At 35.6% G+C, this 18,015-nt stretch overlaps 1 protein-coding gene across 4 annotated transcripts in view; it reads right to left on the bottom strand.

Annotated features, from left to right (window-relative positions):
- Positions 1-13,156: 13,156 nt before the first annotated feature.
- The window catches only part of LOC136027659 (aladin-like), a 53,793-nt gene continuing 48,934 nt past the window's right edge, over positions 13,157-18,015 (bottom strand). For all 4 annotated transcript variants that reach the window (XM_065705094.1, XM_065705098.1, XM_065705096.1 and 1 more), the window contains one exon: positions 13,157-13,387. In XM_065705094.1, the coding sequence (XP_065561166.1) occupies positions 13,247-13,387 (141 nt within the window). In that variant the 3' untranslated portion in view covers positions 13,157-13,246. The remainder of the gene's footprint in view (positions 13,388-18,015) is intronic.

Here is an 18,015-nt window from a genome sequence, read left to right on the forward strand (position 1 = left end):
AACACCCCTTTTTATATGTATTTAACCGTCTTCCTTAGGAGTTAAATACACTTCGCGTTTGGAAAGTAATTTGTCGCTTACTGGTCAAGGGTGTATCCAGAATTTTTTTTCGAGGGGGGGGGGGGGTAGGAAAAAAACCCAAAGCACAGACATTGTTTGTGCTTTTTCGTTACATTTTCATGAGTCGAAAAAAATTTGGGAGGGAGATTCAAACCCCTTCACCCCCGCCCCTGGATACGGCCTTGTTACCGGTCACTGTTTCCAAATTGGCTTATAATAAATCGTTACTAGCATAAATGTAAATTACCAATGCTGTATTTTGCCTGGAAATACAATACACGAAAAGAAACAAGACTTCGTTGAGACTTTGAAGCCTTTAGAAGACCCCCAGATCAATAATCTTCATTTCTCATGTAAATTTAATCCCCAACCGTGCCAATTGACCATATTGTGCTTCGGTGCCACCACGCTGATTAGATAGTCCCTTCTCACCTATAACTGATACATAAGATGGTCCTTCAGCCCCCCCTTCCAAATAAAACAAACCTAAATTTTCGCGAATATTTGGGCACCTTTTATTAAAATCATCAGATAAATCTGTTATTTTATTGTTGCCCCCCCCCGGAAACAGTTCTGCGCATTTTCCTCCACACCGATTACGAAGTTTGTGGATCGATAAGAGTAAAAAAAAGGGGGGATACATAGTATATACTCTTACGTGAGGCTTTACTGAAAAAGCTTTTACAAAAACGGAGCTTTTCGAAGAAAAGTAAAGAACTATGCGGCACTAAACCAAGGACGATAAAAACTAAAATCATGAACTAATTGAAACTTAAAATGAACACAAATTATTATCAATAGATAAATGAGACACAAAAGGAGCAAAAATTACATTGGGTGATCAAGTCATGCTTAAAACAACCAGAAACTACTACAAACAGGAGCAAGGCTAACACTTTTAAGCCTTTTAAACACCAGAGAGGTATTTGTGCATAATTTACAGCCTTTGTCCCAGAAACTGTACGAATCTTGCCATCCCTGGAGGTATATCTGTTCAATCTTACAACTTTTCCGAACAAAAAGGCTATTTCAAAATTTTGATCGGATGACTTCGAGATTGTCGAAGGCAGTTAAGAAAAACAGCAAGACGAGGGGAGTTGCCCCCCCAGGCACTATTGACTCCTAAGAAGACAACTACAATTTCTAATTTTGCATTTCAAGGGCCCATTTCCGTTCCCAAGATGTTGCAGGTATGCATTTTGATAATCTGGATACAAATGATATTCACCCTACAATTTCCCCTAAATCATAACTGTATGCGCAAATGCTTCCTATTAAGATTCCCTAGAAGTTTCAGCTTCATACCCTAAGCCGTTCTTGCAATATTTCAGATATGCCACCTGTCAGCCTGTGAGCATACAGTGCTTTTGATTTACCTCACTAGTTAACTATGCATAAATTATAAGTCCAACAAAAACTTATGATGCACAAGCGTTATTTCGTCTGGATTGGATGTATTTTTTAGCCCCTTCCCCCTCTAAAGTACTAAATTTCAATTTGTCTTAGCCCCTCCTACTTCGTAGTCTGATAGTACCTAAAATTTTCGACTCCATCCCCAAAGTCGTTCCAATGATATTACAAACATGGTACTTGGATGAGCCGGATAAAAGTAGTGACTTTTAGTTCATCTCTACTCCCTCCTCAGGTCAATATTTAAATCGCACTGGACTCCTCCCTTTCTAATGCTCCGCGACAGTTTCAGCCAGTTTTGAGATATCGTAAGTCTTTGGCGAAATCAGATACACATGGTGCAGGTAAAACTTTGGGAAATTTCGGAAACTCCCAAAAAACTTTTGGGCAATTCCCAAAGTAAAACTTTGGGAAATTTCGCCAATTGCCTCTCTCCCGTTAACAGCAAACTATTTGGCTATTTTGACAAAAAATATCACTGAAAGTTGCAAGTCGATCGCACACTCAATATCAAACAATCTCCGTTTTCCTTAAACTAATAAAAAAAAATGCGCAAAAAGTAGTTTTCTAAAGAAAATTAAAGGTCATATTAAACTTCAGATCTGACAAAATAGAAAGCTACAATAACTCAAACTCAAAGCCACCAGAAATCAAACAGATCGTAGTAACGACCTGTAAGTAAGGACCGACTTGGCTCAATAGTAATCAATACTAAAAAACGAAATTTTGATACCAATGGATACATCGAAAGAATCAGATTTTTCTGTTGATTTCAAATATATAAGTTTCATCAAGTTTAATTTTACCCATCAAAAGTTAAGAGCCTGAGAAAATTTGCCATATTTTTGTAAAAAGAAGAAACACCCCCTAAAACTAATAGAATTGAAATGAAAACCATACCAGCAAATTCAGCGTATCAGAGAACCCTATTGTAAGAGTTTCAAGCTCCTATCTACAAAACTGTGGATTTTTTCCCAAGATTACAGATCACGGATGCGTGTTTATTTTTTTCCCATGGGTGATTGTATCGACCCAGCGCTCCTAGAATACCGCGAGAGAGCTCATTCAAACAGAAATTGAAAGTTCTAGTGCCATTTAAGTAACTAAAAAAAATTGACGACAACTAGACTCCTCCCACGCTCATTTTTTCCAAAGTCATCGAATCAAAATTTTGAGATAGCCAATTTGTTCAGCATAGTCAAAAAATATAATAAATATGTCTTTGAGGATAACTTAATCGCCCTCATTCCCCAGGAGATGCAAGTTATGCAAGCTATGCATTTTCCCCATTGTTTATACATAGTATTGGCTAATGGGAAGTATATAGACTTTTTCAGGGGGATTTGTTTCGTGGGGGGGGGGGGGTTCAGGGGAGGGGGTCCTTACTTTGGTTGAAAAACTTTTCTATTTGTTTAGTTACATTCCAAGAAACTGCGAAGTTTTATGTATACAATACTTTTGGTAACACAGAAAAAAAGATCAATATTTCAATGAACTCTGTTTGGATTTTGATGGTAAATCAAACAAAATGAACTGTAAGGAGATTGCGGCCCGACTCAATAGTAATCCAAATTTTAAAAACGGAATTTTGATGCAAATAGATACATCAAAAGAATTGGCTTATTATGCTGATTACAAATATACAAGTTCTATTAAGTTTAGTGTTATCCATCATAAGCTACGGGCCTCAGAAAATTTGTCTCATTCCCAAAAAAAGGGCAAAGACCCCTCCAAGTTATAGAATTTTAATGAAAATCACACCATCGGAATTTTCAAGCTCGTATCTGCAAAAATGTGGAATTTTGAAAATTTTGCCAGAAGGAAGACAGCCTACTGGATACGTGTTTATTTATTTTTATTTTTTCAAGGGTGATCGTATCGACCCAGTGGACCTAAAACTTCATTAAAGGGCTCATTATAACGGAAATGAAAAGTACTAGTGCCCTTTTTAAGTGATCAAAAAAATTAGAGGGCAACTAAGACCCCTTCCAAACCACTTTCTTCCCAAAATCATCTAGTCAGAATCTTGAGATAGATTTTTTCTTCAGCATAACTGAAATGCCCAATAACTGTTTTTAGAGATAAAATGACCCCTTACAGCCCCTGAGGAAAGGTTTTTAATTTATGAAATATACACATTGTTTTATTTGCTATTGGAAAGTATGCATACATTTTTCGGGTAGGGAGGACAAATTTCCTGCTGGGAGGATTCTGCACAGGGAGAATTTTTCATGGACATGGAAGCTTCCAGGGGGTGAACTTTTCAGGGGGAATTTTTGCACTGTGTGAATTTTCCAGAATCCCTACACGAAATTTCTTTATATGTCTTGCTTTCTCTTTACCAATTTAGTTTTAGCTACGGAGATATTAAGGGTAATTTTCCAGGTTTGGATTGTATTGCCCAGAGGATATTTCTGAGGGGAGGGGGATTTTTCTGAAGATATGGAGCCAGGTATACTGGCGTTATTTGAAAAACGATTGGAAATTAAATTTAAATAAAAAAAATTCAAATGAAAATGAGGAGGAACATTAAAACTTAAAACGAACGGAAATCATTAAGTACACGAGGGGGTTGGCCCTTCCTTAACACCTCGCTCCTTACGCTAAAGTTTAAATTAGAGTTTTAAATTAAAGTTTAGGGTCGTTTAATTAGAACAATTAGCAATTTTCTTTAAAGTGCCGAAAAACTGCATTCAACCGCTTGAATTTGAACTTCTTAGCATTTTTTTTTTTTTTTTTTTTTTTTTTTTTGCTGTGCCGAGACACTTTATTGCCTACACAGACGAAATATTTACACTGTCTATTTCTTCTTTGAATTTCTGACCTTAAATTAACCTTAACCAATTAATGAAATTTTACCTTAGTTTTCACTCAATTTCTGAGTTTTATTTCAAATGCCAGGTCCTTGTTACCGTGAATGTCGACCTTCACCGGTGAATGTCCGAAATACCTTTTTCTCTGCTTGGACTCAATTAGCTTTGCCAGTCAATTTTTCCGATTTAATGCAAGGTTTGATGATGACAGGTTTGGTTAGCTGTAGTTTAAACCCATTTCTGATATTTAGAACCAAATTTAACCTAACCTAAACTAACATTATCCAACCTAACTTAAACTTTTACCATCATAGCTTGCATAAGACTGAAAAAACTCACAAAGCTAATTGAATCCAAGTAGAGAAAAGAAATTTCGGACATTCACCGGTAAATACTAACATTAACCAGATTTTGGACATTCACGGTAACATTTTCATTCACAGTTTAACAGACATAACGGATAATTTATCATCCAATGAAAACGCGAGAAAATGTGTTTTTTTTTTCAACTCAGGGCAAGAAAATTGTTTCTTCTATTGGCAGATTTGTTGGGTGTTCTATCCATAGAATACCAAATGAAAACAGGGCTATATACTTCTTTCTGGAACATTTTCTATTAAAAAGAAAATAAAAAAAGTACCAGGTTTTAGGGAAGAAGGGCCAAAAAGACCTAACCATAGGGCCAATAATTCATCTCTGTGACTGGCAAAGGCAGTCTCGAAGGATTCATTGAACGCACACGTCTGTCAGGCCATGCCTCGTCAAACGTATTTACGATTTTTGAAAGTTGACAACCCAGGGACCAGGGTTGCCACTAAATGAAAAAACTCTAGATTTTAGTGATTTTTTGGTTGATTTAGTGATTTTCTTCAATAATCTGGTAATTTATGTGCTGATTTAGTGATTTTTATGTTTAGGCAATACAAAAACCACTAGAAATAGTGATAAATAACTAGGGATGATAAGCCTACTCCGGACAGTCTTTGAAAATAAACTTGCAAAGAGATGAAAAAAGCGAGTGGTCCATTAATTACTAAGTTTTCATTATTCATGATTAAACAACGCCCCAAATGTTCAGCCAAAAAGACACAATAAGGGCTCCACACTGAATAGTCTGGTAGCTTTTATCTGACGTCGGATCAATAAAAAGCGGCAAATTGGTTACAAATATAAGAGTCATTTATAATAATAGAGGCTTTGCCATTGTCGTTGAGGTACTTATTGATAAAATCGAACTATTAGGTGCAAAGAGATTAAGTCGTGCTGGGAATACGGATTATCGCGATGGAGTTCTTTGATAGCAAATCTGCCGAAACAGATGAAATATTGCTAACGAAAAATAAACGTTATGGATTTTCAGATTGTTCCTTTCGTAGATGCAATCAAGGGGCTGGCGGGTTCACGTCACTTTGTAGATTAAGAAAGAAAATGTGACTATAAAATGGTCAAAACGGGTATAATTAAAATTCGGTACTAATGTATGAAACCAAACACACTCGAGACGTTTGCTGAATATAAGATCTTAGAAAACCGGTTTCATAGCCACAAAGACAAATGACACAATGCATTGGACTTGTATAATTTGGGTTATATATTTGCACATTGGCGGGGGAGGGGTAAGGTTAGGTTACTTTACCCCCCCCCCCCATAACTTGCAAAATATATAGCCCAAATTATATTATTTTACAAACTAAAGTATTATATTTTTCGCGTGTTTGGCTATATTTCTTTATGATTAACCTAACTTCACTTCTTGAGCGTGTTTGGTATAATACATAAGAACCTAAAATGGGTAATGCAAAGACAAGAGGGGTTGGATAAGTTTGAACTTATTAATCCTTAGCTCCAAGCACTATTACTTCCCTCGATTGGACAAGAAAAAATGAAGAAAATCACTAAAAATACCCGGGAGACATACAATACGCCTCACCCCTTAACGAAAATGAATTGTATTAAAATAAAATAATAATTACAAGAACAAATGAAAAAATTACTTTTTTTTAATATTGACGACTAAGTTTGAAGAATTTAATCAAGTTTTTGGGGTATACAAAGATACATACAATTTAATTACCAAGGACACTAAAAAAGAAAATCAATTCTTTAAATTGGTTAAGTGGAAATCTACATAACTATATACGTCTTTAAAACTTCAGAAAAACCGGTAATTCAATTTTTAATTAAAAAGATCTTCAATTTTCAATCCGTTTTTTTTACTCGTGGTTGCCATGTTCAAACATAAAAAGGTAAATTAAAAAAAAAAAAAAAAAAAAAAAAAGCAAAAAAGACATACCATCATGGAACCTGAAGAGTGTAAATTTCCTGATTAGTGTAGCAGAAGGTATTATTTGGCACTTTGGCCATTATTTGGCAGTAAGCTGTGTAAACATTCAGTGATTGGTTGAGTAAAATTTTCTAAAAATATAGGATAACCAAACATACAGGCTAGACATCTTGCTAATAATAGTAATTGAAATGTTTATGTGTTACCGTGAATGTCCGGAATCTGGTTAATGTCGATAAATATACCGATATTAACAGCATTAACATATATATGAATATATATGTCCGAAATCTGGTATATATATATATATATATATATATATATATATATATATATATATATATATATATATATATATATATATATATATATATATATATATATATATATATATATATCCACCGGTGAATGTCCGAAAATCCTTTTTATCTGGCTAATTGGAATTCAATTAGCTTCGCGAGTCAGGTTTTTCAATCTTATGCAAGCTATCATGGTAAAAGTTAAAGCTGGGTTAAGTTAGATTATGCTAGTTTAGGTTATGTCAAATTTGGTTATAAATATCAGAAATGGGTTAAAAACCTAACCTATGCTAACCTAACTAAACTTAGTCTAACCTAATCTAACCTGTTATTATCAAACCTTGTATTAAATTGAAAAACTTGACTGGCAATGTTGACTAAGTCCAAGGAGAAACAAAAAATATATTTCGCACATTCACCAATTAGCGGATATTTGCAGTAACATATCTAACACAAATAATTGGAAGACCAAATGAAAAAAAAAGATTATTTTTAATGATGACAACTAAGTTTCAAAAGTTTATTCAAGCTTTGGGTTTTACAGCATACCCACAATAGACGCATATTTTTACTGATAATTTGAATATGCTGGCTTTGACTGTCTTTAAAACCCGAGGCTGAAATAAATATAGCTAAAACCACTAACAATAATCATGTAGTTTTTGTTATCTATATTATTTTAAACAGGAATATAGCAAATATTCTGTTTCGGCTCAGATGGGGATTGGGGAGGGGCTTAACTATGGACGGGTTTATCTTATAGCCACTATATAGTAAAACACAGTATATATATTTTTTTAAGATTAAAAGGGGACAGAGTAGGACCCTCAATCTTAAAGAGACTCTACCCATTAACGCTCACAAGTATTTTTGAGGTTATTTATCACTTTTTTTGGAGGTGAATGGAGTTCGTCCGGAATGAGGCAGACTCTGTCTGCTGAACACGTGCCTCTGGATATGGGGTTCCTCCCCTAACTAAACACTCCGATCAGGACGGCCACAACCTCATGTGGCGGGTGGAGCCCACCCCGGGAATCTCAGTACCTAGGTTTAACCTAGCTCTAATCAGATTCCAGGCCTAGGGTCGGTTGGGCTAGCGACCCTCCACCCGATAATCAAGTGCTACAAAAAGTAACAATATAGCCTCGGACCCGGATTCCCTTTTAAGATCTCGACCATCGCGCGTCAATGGACATGCTGACGACGTCAGAAAGACTGACAGACTAAACCTTATGGACCGAAGGGGGCTACGAATAGCCACCTGGAATGTCTTGACTTTGAATGCACCTGCGTCAAAGAACCTACTCTCTGAAGAACTTCGCAAGAATAAAGTGTCAATTGCAGGTCTTACAGAAACACGTCTTACCGGAAGCGGAGAAGAGCGAATAGGTAACAGTGACTCATTGCTCCGGTCTGGAGGAAGCTCGAGAAGGAATGGTGTTGGCCTTGCACTAAATAGCCTTACAAGAAAGGCCTTACTTTTACACGAAGCTGTAACGGACAGATTAATGAAGGCCCGCTTTGGAAACAAGCATGGCAAGATGACTGTCATCGTATGCTATGCCCCGACCAATGATTCTGATGATGCAACTAAGGAGGATTTCTACTCTGCTTTGTCCAGATGCCTTGCAATAGTCCCCCCCCATGATATAACTGTTCTCCTTGGCGACTTTAATGAGACAGTGCGCGATGATATGGATTTATGGCGTGGCACAGTTGGTCCTGTATCCCCCGACCCACTTAACGGCTTCGCCTCCATGCACAACGATCGGAAAGAAAACCCGTCGCTGCAGATATTGGGAAACTAAAGGAACCAGATACTCGCCAGAAGTACAGTATCGAGATATCGAATCGCTTCGAGGCCCTTGGCTCACTTAATAGCAGCGAAGATCTCTGGAAGCATTTTAAATTGCAGACCAGTGAAGCAGCATAACTAGTGCTTGGCAAGAGGAGTTATCCAAAAAAATCGTGGCTAACTAATGAAACACTGCAAGTCATAGAGCAAAGACGGAAGGCAAGACTTCTTGGGGACATGACCACATATCGGAGGCTCAATGGAGTGCGGAACAGACTCATTCACCGGGATAGAACCCAGTTTGTTGCAAGGAAAGCCGATGAAATTGAGCTAGCTGCAAAAAAGAAAGACATGGGCAGCCTATTCAAGCATCTCCGAGACCTCACTGAAAATAAAACTCCCACCTTGGGTCCCGTCCTGTCCAGTTCTGACGAATCTCTCTGACGAAGGTTCTTGTCTTGAGCGGTGGAAGGACCACTTCTGTTCGCTCCTCAACAATACTGGTCCGTCTGCGCCTCCTAATGATAGTCCCAGCCAACCTTGCAGTCAAAGACCTGGAACAGATGTTCCTCCAGATGAGCATTTCAGCCCCTCAGAAATTGGACATGCAATAAAAAGACTCAAGAATAATAAAGCTGCTGGTATCTGTGGCTTAAACTCAGAGCTGCTAAAATAGTGAGGCTTGAGGCTGCTAAAATAGTGCTTGTGGCGGAAATCAGGCGTTTCCGCCTCACCCAGCATCAGGGATTTTCGAGACCTGTTTGGACCAAATTTAGTTAAAGTTTAAATCTTTGAAGAAACTTCCTTGCGACAGGCAGGATTGAACTACTATCCGAGCTGTTTCCATGCGTGGCTTCAATTACTAAGCTGTCCCTAGGTAACAAGTGTATATATATATATATATATATATATATATATATATATATATATATATATATATATATATATATATATATATATACATATATATATATATAATATATATATGTAAAAGAAGGCTTTTAGTCTAAATTCAACCTCTAAATTAAAAGCGGCCTACACACTGCGTACGTAATTTTTCATGCTAAGTGGTTAAGTTACGTCATGTAGCTCCAATGTAATCTTCGTCTAAGAGCATCATAAGCAAACTACTGAAAATTGAAAACCTGGGATGAAGATGGGATTCAAGATCTGATGGGGTTCAGATCTTGAATCAGATGATGGGGATTCAAGATCTGATCAAACATAAAAGGATTTCTAGGAAAAGCCTACCAATTCGGTTCTAAATTATTCATTTACTTATCCAGAAATTCCATTTTATTGCTGCTATGTTGAACATTTCCAGCGTAACGTAACACTCGAGTCTACTTACCGCTGCCTATGGTTCGACCAAAATTTGGTCCGTAAGATGACATAAAGTACCACAAAGTCTTACGTAATGCTGGTCTAAAAGGTTTTACGGCATAGTGTGAAAGAACCATAAATCTAAGCAAGTGGTTTCGCCTGCTTCAACCGCCCTAGGGCACTTTTACTGCTGGCATGGAAAGAAAAGCGCTAGGAGTTTGCGAAAACACATGATGTCTGTAGCCTATTATGAGTCAATACCTCTTGTTCTTGTTCGTGTATCTTCGTGTAGGTTTATCTTGTACGTGTACGGTGTGCATCTTCAAGGCTTTGGACCTCGAGTGTTTTTTCAACTTTTTTTTGCTTTCTTTGACTTTAAATAAATATGCACAGACATTATTTATCTAATTTATATTTTATAAATGTTGTTGTATATTTTGCATACACGTATATCTTGAATATAATAAACGTGACTAATCGGTATGATTAAAATAATTACTGTAGTAAATATATTTTATGTTCTACTAATTTTACTGCTTGTTATTTAATACACTTTGGCTTTTTTTTTATTGACGTAAATCAGTATCTTGTCGCTTGTGAGAATCTTTAGAAAAATAAATTTGATCGATATAATCACCATTCTCCATTCGTCCATTTTTTTTTTTAATTTTGGCGTTGAGATTAACCAGATTTACTTTGAGATGATTTGGCACTAACTAGTGATTGGATATTTGTTAATCTGCAGTGAATATTTCTGTAAATTATTTGGCCTTGAAATTGGCTTTAGCAGCTTAGACAAGTCTTACTCTAGGGAGGACAAGCTTAATAAAGACAACCAATAAGAACCTCCACTGCAACCTCTTAGTAGGGAATTTAGGAGACTAACTGCTGATACAATTTTTGCATTAGTGGAATTGTTTATGGAAAAGTAATTAGTCGATCTGATAAATATTTATAGTCATTCAGAAACCCAAGATTCTAAATATATATTTTTTTCATACAAAAATATATGCGATCCATCAGTCTCATTTGCATATCCCCCCCACCCCCATTATCGCTATTTCTACCATCTGTTTCAAATTTAAGACGATTTGCCTCAGATTGGAACCAATAGTAGAGGAGAATTCTGATGTTACTCGACTTTGACTAAAGGCATATAAATACGTCTTTCCTCGTCAATAGCTTTACGCGAGTGAAAAACGCCTCGGATTAATTGAAAGTGATGTCATGGGGTTATTTTCATCCAATCAAAAGCCATTCTACACTAATGTTGGTGCAGATTTGAAACGAGATGGTACAGTTTCTAATACCCAGCATACCCGCGCATGTGCTTGACAGCACGTAACCGCGTTGGTCCATAGGAATACTAGGGGTTACGTTTTGAAACGACCGTGATACTTGTGGATCACGTTCGCCACCCTGAGTTTATACATCAATCGATAGAAGAGAAAAAGAACAAGTCAATTTTCTAGTTTACTGGAATCTTGTAATTCCGGAAAATTAAGTTTAGGTTTTTGTAAGATAGAAGGCCAAAACTTGAAATAATGTAGATTTTCTATTAGAAGGGGTTTTAACAAGACAATGGTGGGGTTTTAAGAAAACGCTGATGCTGTAAAACGACATGGTAACTATAGGACAGTTGACATGTAGTTCGAGCCTCATCATTGTAATTTTTAAAATTTTGACTGTATGAAAATGGTACGATCGTCAAAGAGGTCAATGTCACTTTTAACTATTGTAGCGAAGCACTTATCATGTCTCTAGATATGTACAAGAAGTCTAATATAAATATTAAATATAATTTTAATTGAATTATATTTTTATTTTATTATAATTTTAATTATAATTACAATTAACGCCCTTAATTATAAGTAACGCCCATAATTATAATTAATTATAATTAAATTATAATTATAATTAATATATTTATATATTATATAAATATAATTATAATTATATAATATATAATTATATATTATAATTTTAATTCTGTTTTTATTTTGATTGCATAAAAAGGATACAATCGTCAGACAGCTCAGAGGCATTTCAAACCACTATACCAGAACTCTCACATTGTATCCCGATAAGTATAAGAAATCTTACTGATATATCTTACTTGAATCTTAATTTAAAATGCTTCAATAATGAAAAATCTTAAATACTTAATCTTACTTAAAATATACTTATATATCTAGACAGGCTATGCTTCTATGTCTTACAAAAATATCATACTTGTACTAGACATGTATAACCTTAGAAAGTTCATTACAAAGCACATAAATATGTTCTTAAAGGTACCAAACATTCTGAAATTTAATTTAAAAATTATCAGTAGATCCTTGGGATTAGCGATGAAAATAAGCAATCATGGCCTTGGGGCATATGACACTAAGGTTTGTGGATGAATTTTTAATACAACTTTGAGGAAGGAACTGGTGAAAAATATATTTACTTAGTCAGGAAGAAACAATTTAATTTCATTACTATTAATTTTTAATTAATTATAGTTAATTACTATTTATTAATTAATTTAATTACTACAATAAAACTGTAAAAATGAAAGCAGTACTTATACCTATCGCATTGAATCGCACCAAGTTCTGTTTCTCCTTCAATAAATTACAACCAGAGATCGAAATTTTCCTATTCCTATTTCCAATCTTTAGAATAATCTTTTCAACTATTTTGAATGGTATATATGGGTATTCTGCCTCTGTTGCTTTGCAACACGAAATTCAGTTTTATCCTAATTGAAATGTTGACATTTTACTTGAGAAAGAAAGCTTTCATATGAACAAAACTATCATATCCTGCTTTTGTGTTTTAAGCATAATTAACAGCTGAAAAAAGAATAGAGACTAATACAAATTTTATTAACTGGACTAGAGTGTTCAATAAAGATCGTTCAAAATCCTTAATCGCATTTTGCTTCGAATGATTCAGTATTCAAGAATCCAGAATTTTTATTCGGGGGGTGGGGGTATTTATTTTTTTTGGGGGGAGGGGAGTAAAAAAAGCTTGAAAACGCATCAAATTTTTTCATTTGCATTTTATTACGTTTTTTACGAGTTGGGCAAAAAATTTTAGTGGAGGGGGGTTCAAACCCTGAAAAGAACAGGATCCCCTTTTCAAGCAGTAGGACAATTTCGTTCTCAGACCAAATAAATGAGACTTCGAAATAAATCATAAAATTTAATACAAAAGTTGTCAACTGGGGAGTAGATCCCTGGAAATGGACATGGAAAACTTATCCATCATAACATTAGGATTGAGAATACAACTTTGGTGACAGAATGCTGCTTCCGTACAAATTAAAAGGAGGAGATTCAATAGATAATCCATCGTAGTATTTCTCCTTTGATGCAAACATAGGTATGTGCTGAACTTTGCCCACAGACCATGCCTGCAAATAAAAAATATCATAAGTGTATTTTTTACAGAATATTTTAGTTAATATTTAAATTAAATTAATTAAATTCAAATTTTTAAATAAAAAACTAAAAATTTGAAATACTAAACTTTCAATAAATTTAAATAAAAAACTAAAAAATAATTAATCAAATTAAAAAATTATTAAAGTGAATTAATTGAAACGAAAAACACTTTCGTTTTATAATTATACACTACATTATGCACACAGACAATATATAAATTGGTCAAACAATGAATAGTGGGCTTGTAATATGATTTCTTGCTATAGATCCCTAATGACACACAAAACTGACGATGTGCTGTTTCAAAAGGAGCTATGTGAAACTTTTTTGGAAAGGTCAGGTGTAAGCACTCCTTAAAAGAAGACAATTCCCTAGAATTAACAAATCGTTTTTCTTCCGTTTTATTTGATACTCAAATAAAATAGGAGTTCCCTTTTTTTTTAAATACAATATATCCCATTCTTTTATTTACAAAAATAGGTGGATATTGAAACTTTTGATATACAATTTTTATTGTCGTATCTTGGATACCACAGAAAAAATTATCTTAATTTAGAAAACAAAAAATTTAAAAAATGTGAAAAATCTTTTTATATTTGCACAATTTTTATAAATGTATGAAGCGTAACAAATCGGCTTTGAACTACGGCTGCCAAGACGAACTCTTCGTCCACTGGATTTTCTGTTTGTCCATATTGCTGCAGGACTTATGTTCTAGAACATAATATTTTAACATTATTATTTATTGTTACATTTAAAACTACATTTACGTTTAAAATTATTATTTATGTCTTCCTTTTTCTTTTGCTAAGTTAGTCTTATTTCTCACCAGCTTAAACAAGGACAATTCTCCAGACCGATTCAATCCGTTTCCTCCTATCTTATCTGGTGCCTAAAATAATTAAAGGTTCCTCGTTTTTCCTAAATGTGATATTTCCCCATCTTTTGTTTGCAGGAAGAATTGGAAATAGACTTTTTTTTATGTCGTACTTTGAACGTCAAAGAAAAACAAAATCTTCCGTTTACAACCAACAGGTAATAAAATGAAAACAAAAATATATTTAATTATACATATTTTTGTTTATGTTTAATTATATAACGGAAGATTCGTTTAATATATATAAAAAAGGGAAATTTATTTTTTCGTTTTGTCTCATTCCAGTAGAATTTTTGATCTGTAGCATATCACCTTTAATTTTTTTTTATATTTAAAGTTGAATTTACACCTCACTCCCTGAATCAAAGAAGATTCTCTAGATTGATTTAGACCCTTAACTTCCATCTTATTTGTTTCTCAAAATAATTTCCATAGAATTCCCAATTTTTTTCCTAAATACGACATTTCCTCTTGGTTCGTTCAGAGGAGCTTCAATTTCCTTTAATTCTTTAAAGAAGATACAGGAATAATGGGGGAGTGAAGTATTGTTTCATGAATTCCGATGAGATTACCAGAAAGGGTATTTTTTTAAAAATCTACAAAGGAGAGGGGAAATAGACCCTCCCAGCCACCACCACCCCATTAGAGCTTCCCCTCTCATTTACATTGAAACAAAAGCTTTTTAATAACAGAAAACAAAAACAACTGAAAAATAATGTTCCGGTTTTCCGCATTCCTACAAAATTTATGTAATTTAATATATCGGCTTAGAATTAAAGCAGTCGAGATGGACTCTGGTTTTTTCCTGTACCACAACTATAAAACTTAAAAAAAACAAAAATTAAACTATCGTCACCGTAAATGACTTTCATGGAGAACGTTTGTTTCTCGTTTTTATTTTCTATTTTACTTTTCACTTTTTCTGGAAGTAAAAAAAAAATTAAAATGCTCTAGTCTATCGTTAGGTATATACTGGCGTTTCTATATTATTTTCAATGTTTTTAAGGCTAAAGAGTAAAAGCAGTGGAGCATACTTATGAAATGAGGGGGGAGGGTAATTTTTTTCTTTCCAATAAAAATATCAAGAAAGGGTATTCTTCATCTGAATACTATAGCCCCCCCCCCTAATTGGTGCACCGAGTGAGAGCCGCTTAAACAAAAAGTAGAAGTCTGTTTATACTTTTTATGGCACTTGGTATTAACCAAGTGACATATAGCAATCGCAAATTCCGTCGGTCTGTCTGTTTGTCGGTCCCGGTTTTGCTACTTTATGCACTTCCAGGTAAGCTAGGACGATGAAATTTGGCAGATGTATCAGAGACTTGACCAGATTAAATTAGAAATAGTCATTTTCCCGATTTGGCCATCTGGGGAGAGTGGGGGGCCGGTTAATTCGGAAAATAGAAAAAAATGAAGTATTTTTAACTTACGAACGGTTGATCAGATCATAATGAAATTTGATGTTTGGAAGAATATCGTATCTCAGAGCTCTTATTTTAAATCCCGACTGGATCTGGTGACCTTGGGAAAGGGGTTGGGAGGGGGAAACCTAAAATCTTGGAAAACACTTAGAGTGGAGGGATCGGGATGAAATTTGGTGGGAAAAATAAGCACAAGTCCTAGATACATGATTAAAATAACCGGAACAGGTCCGCTCTCTTTGGGGTAGTTGGGGGGGGGGTTGGTTAATTCTGAAAAACTATAAAAAATGAGGTGTTTTTAACTTACAAACGGGTGATGGGATCTCAATGAAATTTGATATTTAGAAGGATATCGTGTCCCAAAGCTCTTCAAATTCCGACCGGATCTGGTGATATTGGGGGGAGTTTGGGGGGGGGGAGCCTAAAATCATGGAAAACGCTTAGAGTGGAGGGATCGGGATGAAAATTGGTGGTAAAAATAGGCAGAAGTCTTAGATACGTGATTGACATAATTGGAACGGATCCGCTCTATTTGGGGGAATTGGGGGGGGGGGGTAGTTCTGAAAAATTAGAAAAAATGACGTAGTTTTAACTTACGAAAGAGTAATCAGATCTTCATGAAACTTCATATTTGGAAGAACCTCGTAACTCAGATTTCTTATTTTAAATCTCAACCGGAACCAGCGTCATTGGGGAGGGGGGCAGTTGGGCGAGGGGACCAGAAATATTAGAAAATACTTGAAGCGGAGAGATCAGGATGAAGCTGGATGGTAAAAATAAAGACAACCCGCTCTCTTTGGTGGAGCTGAGGGGGGGGGGTAATTCGGAAAAATGAGGTATTTGTAACTTACGAACGGGTGATCAGATTTTAATGAAATTTGATATTTAGAAGGATCTTGTGCTTTAAAGCTCTTATTTTAAATTCCGACCAGATCCTGTAACATTGGGGGAAGTTGGAGGGGGGAAACCTGAATTCTTGGAAAACGTGAAAATTGGGGTATTTTTATCTTACGAATAGGTGATCGGATCTTAATGAACCTTGATATATAGAAGGGTCTTATGTCTCAGATACTCCATTTTCGACTCGAATCGGATCCGGGGACATATGGGGTTGGAGGAGGGAAACAGAAATCTTGGAAAACGCTTAGAGTGGAGAGATCGGGATGAAACTTGATGGGAAGAATAAGCACAAGTTCTAGATATGTGATTGACATAATTGGAACGGATCCATTCTCTTTGGAGTAGATGGTGGGAGGGGTGGTTGTTAAGAGCTTTAAAGCTCTTATTTTAAATTCCGACCAGATCCTGTAACATTGGGGGAAGTTGGAGGGAGAAACCGGAATTCTTGGAAAATGTGAAAATTGGGGTATTTTTATCTTACGAATAGGTGATCGGATCTTAATGAAGCTTGATATATAGAAGGGTCTTATGTCTCAGATGCTCCATTTTTGACTCGAATCGGATCCGGGGACATATGAAGTTGGAGGAGGGAAACAGAAATCTTGGAAAACGCTTAGAGTGGAGAGATCGGGATGAAACTTGATGGGAAGAATAAGCACAAGTTCTAGATACGTGATTGACATCATTGGAACAGATCCATTCTCTTTGGAGGAGCTGGGGGGGTTAATTTGGAAAGATTAGAAAAATTGAGGTATTTTTAACTTAAGAACGGGTGACCGGATCTTAATGAAATTTGATATTTAGTAGGAATTCATGTCTCAGAGCTCTTATTTCAAATCCCGACCAGATCTGTTGACATTGGGGGGAGTTGGAGGGGGAAATCGGAAATCTTGGAAAACGCTTAGAGTGGAGGAATCGGGATGAAGCTTGGTGGATAGAATAAGCAAATGTCGTAGATACTTGATTGACGTAACCGTACTGGATTCACTCTCTTTGGGGGAGTTTGGGGAGGGGTTCAGTGCTTTGGCGAGTTTGGTGCTTCTGGACGTGCTAGGACGATGAAAATTGGTAGGCGTGTCAGGGAGCTGCACAGATTGACTTGATAAAGTCGTTTTTCCAGATCCGACCATCTGGGGGGGTCTAAAGGGAGAGGAAAAATTAGAAAAAAATGAGGTATTTATAACTTACGAGTGGGTGATCGGATCTTAATGAATTTTGATATTTAGAAGGACAATGTGACTCAGAGCTCTTATTTTAAATCCCGACCGGCATTAAGCTTCTGATTTTCATTTTAAGTCAATCTATTGATTGATAGAATTTTGTTAGAGCTCATACCATATGAGCTCTTGGCTCTTAGCTCTTCTGGCCTCGTCACAAGTGCCATGTGAGCTCTTAGCTC

The sequence above is a fragment of the Artemia franciscana genome, chromosome 5 (assembly GCF_032884065.1).
Source record: "Artemia franciscana chromosome 5, ASM3288406v1, whole genome shotgun sequence".
Classification (NCBI taxonomy): domain Eukaryota; kingdom Metazoa; phylum Arthropoda; class Branchiopoda; order Anostraca; family Artemiidae; genus Artemia; species Artemia franciscana.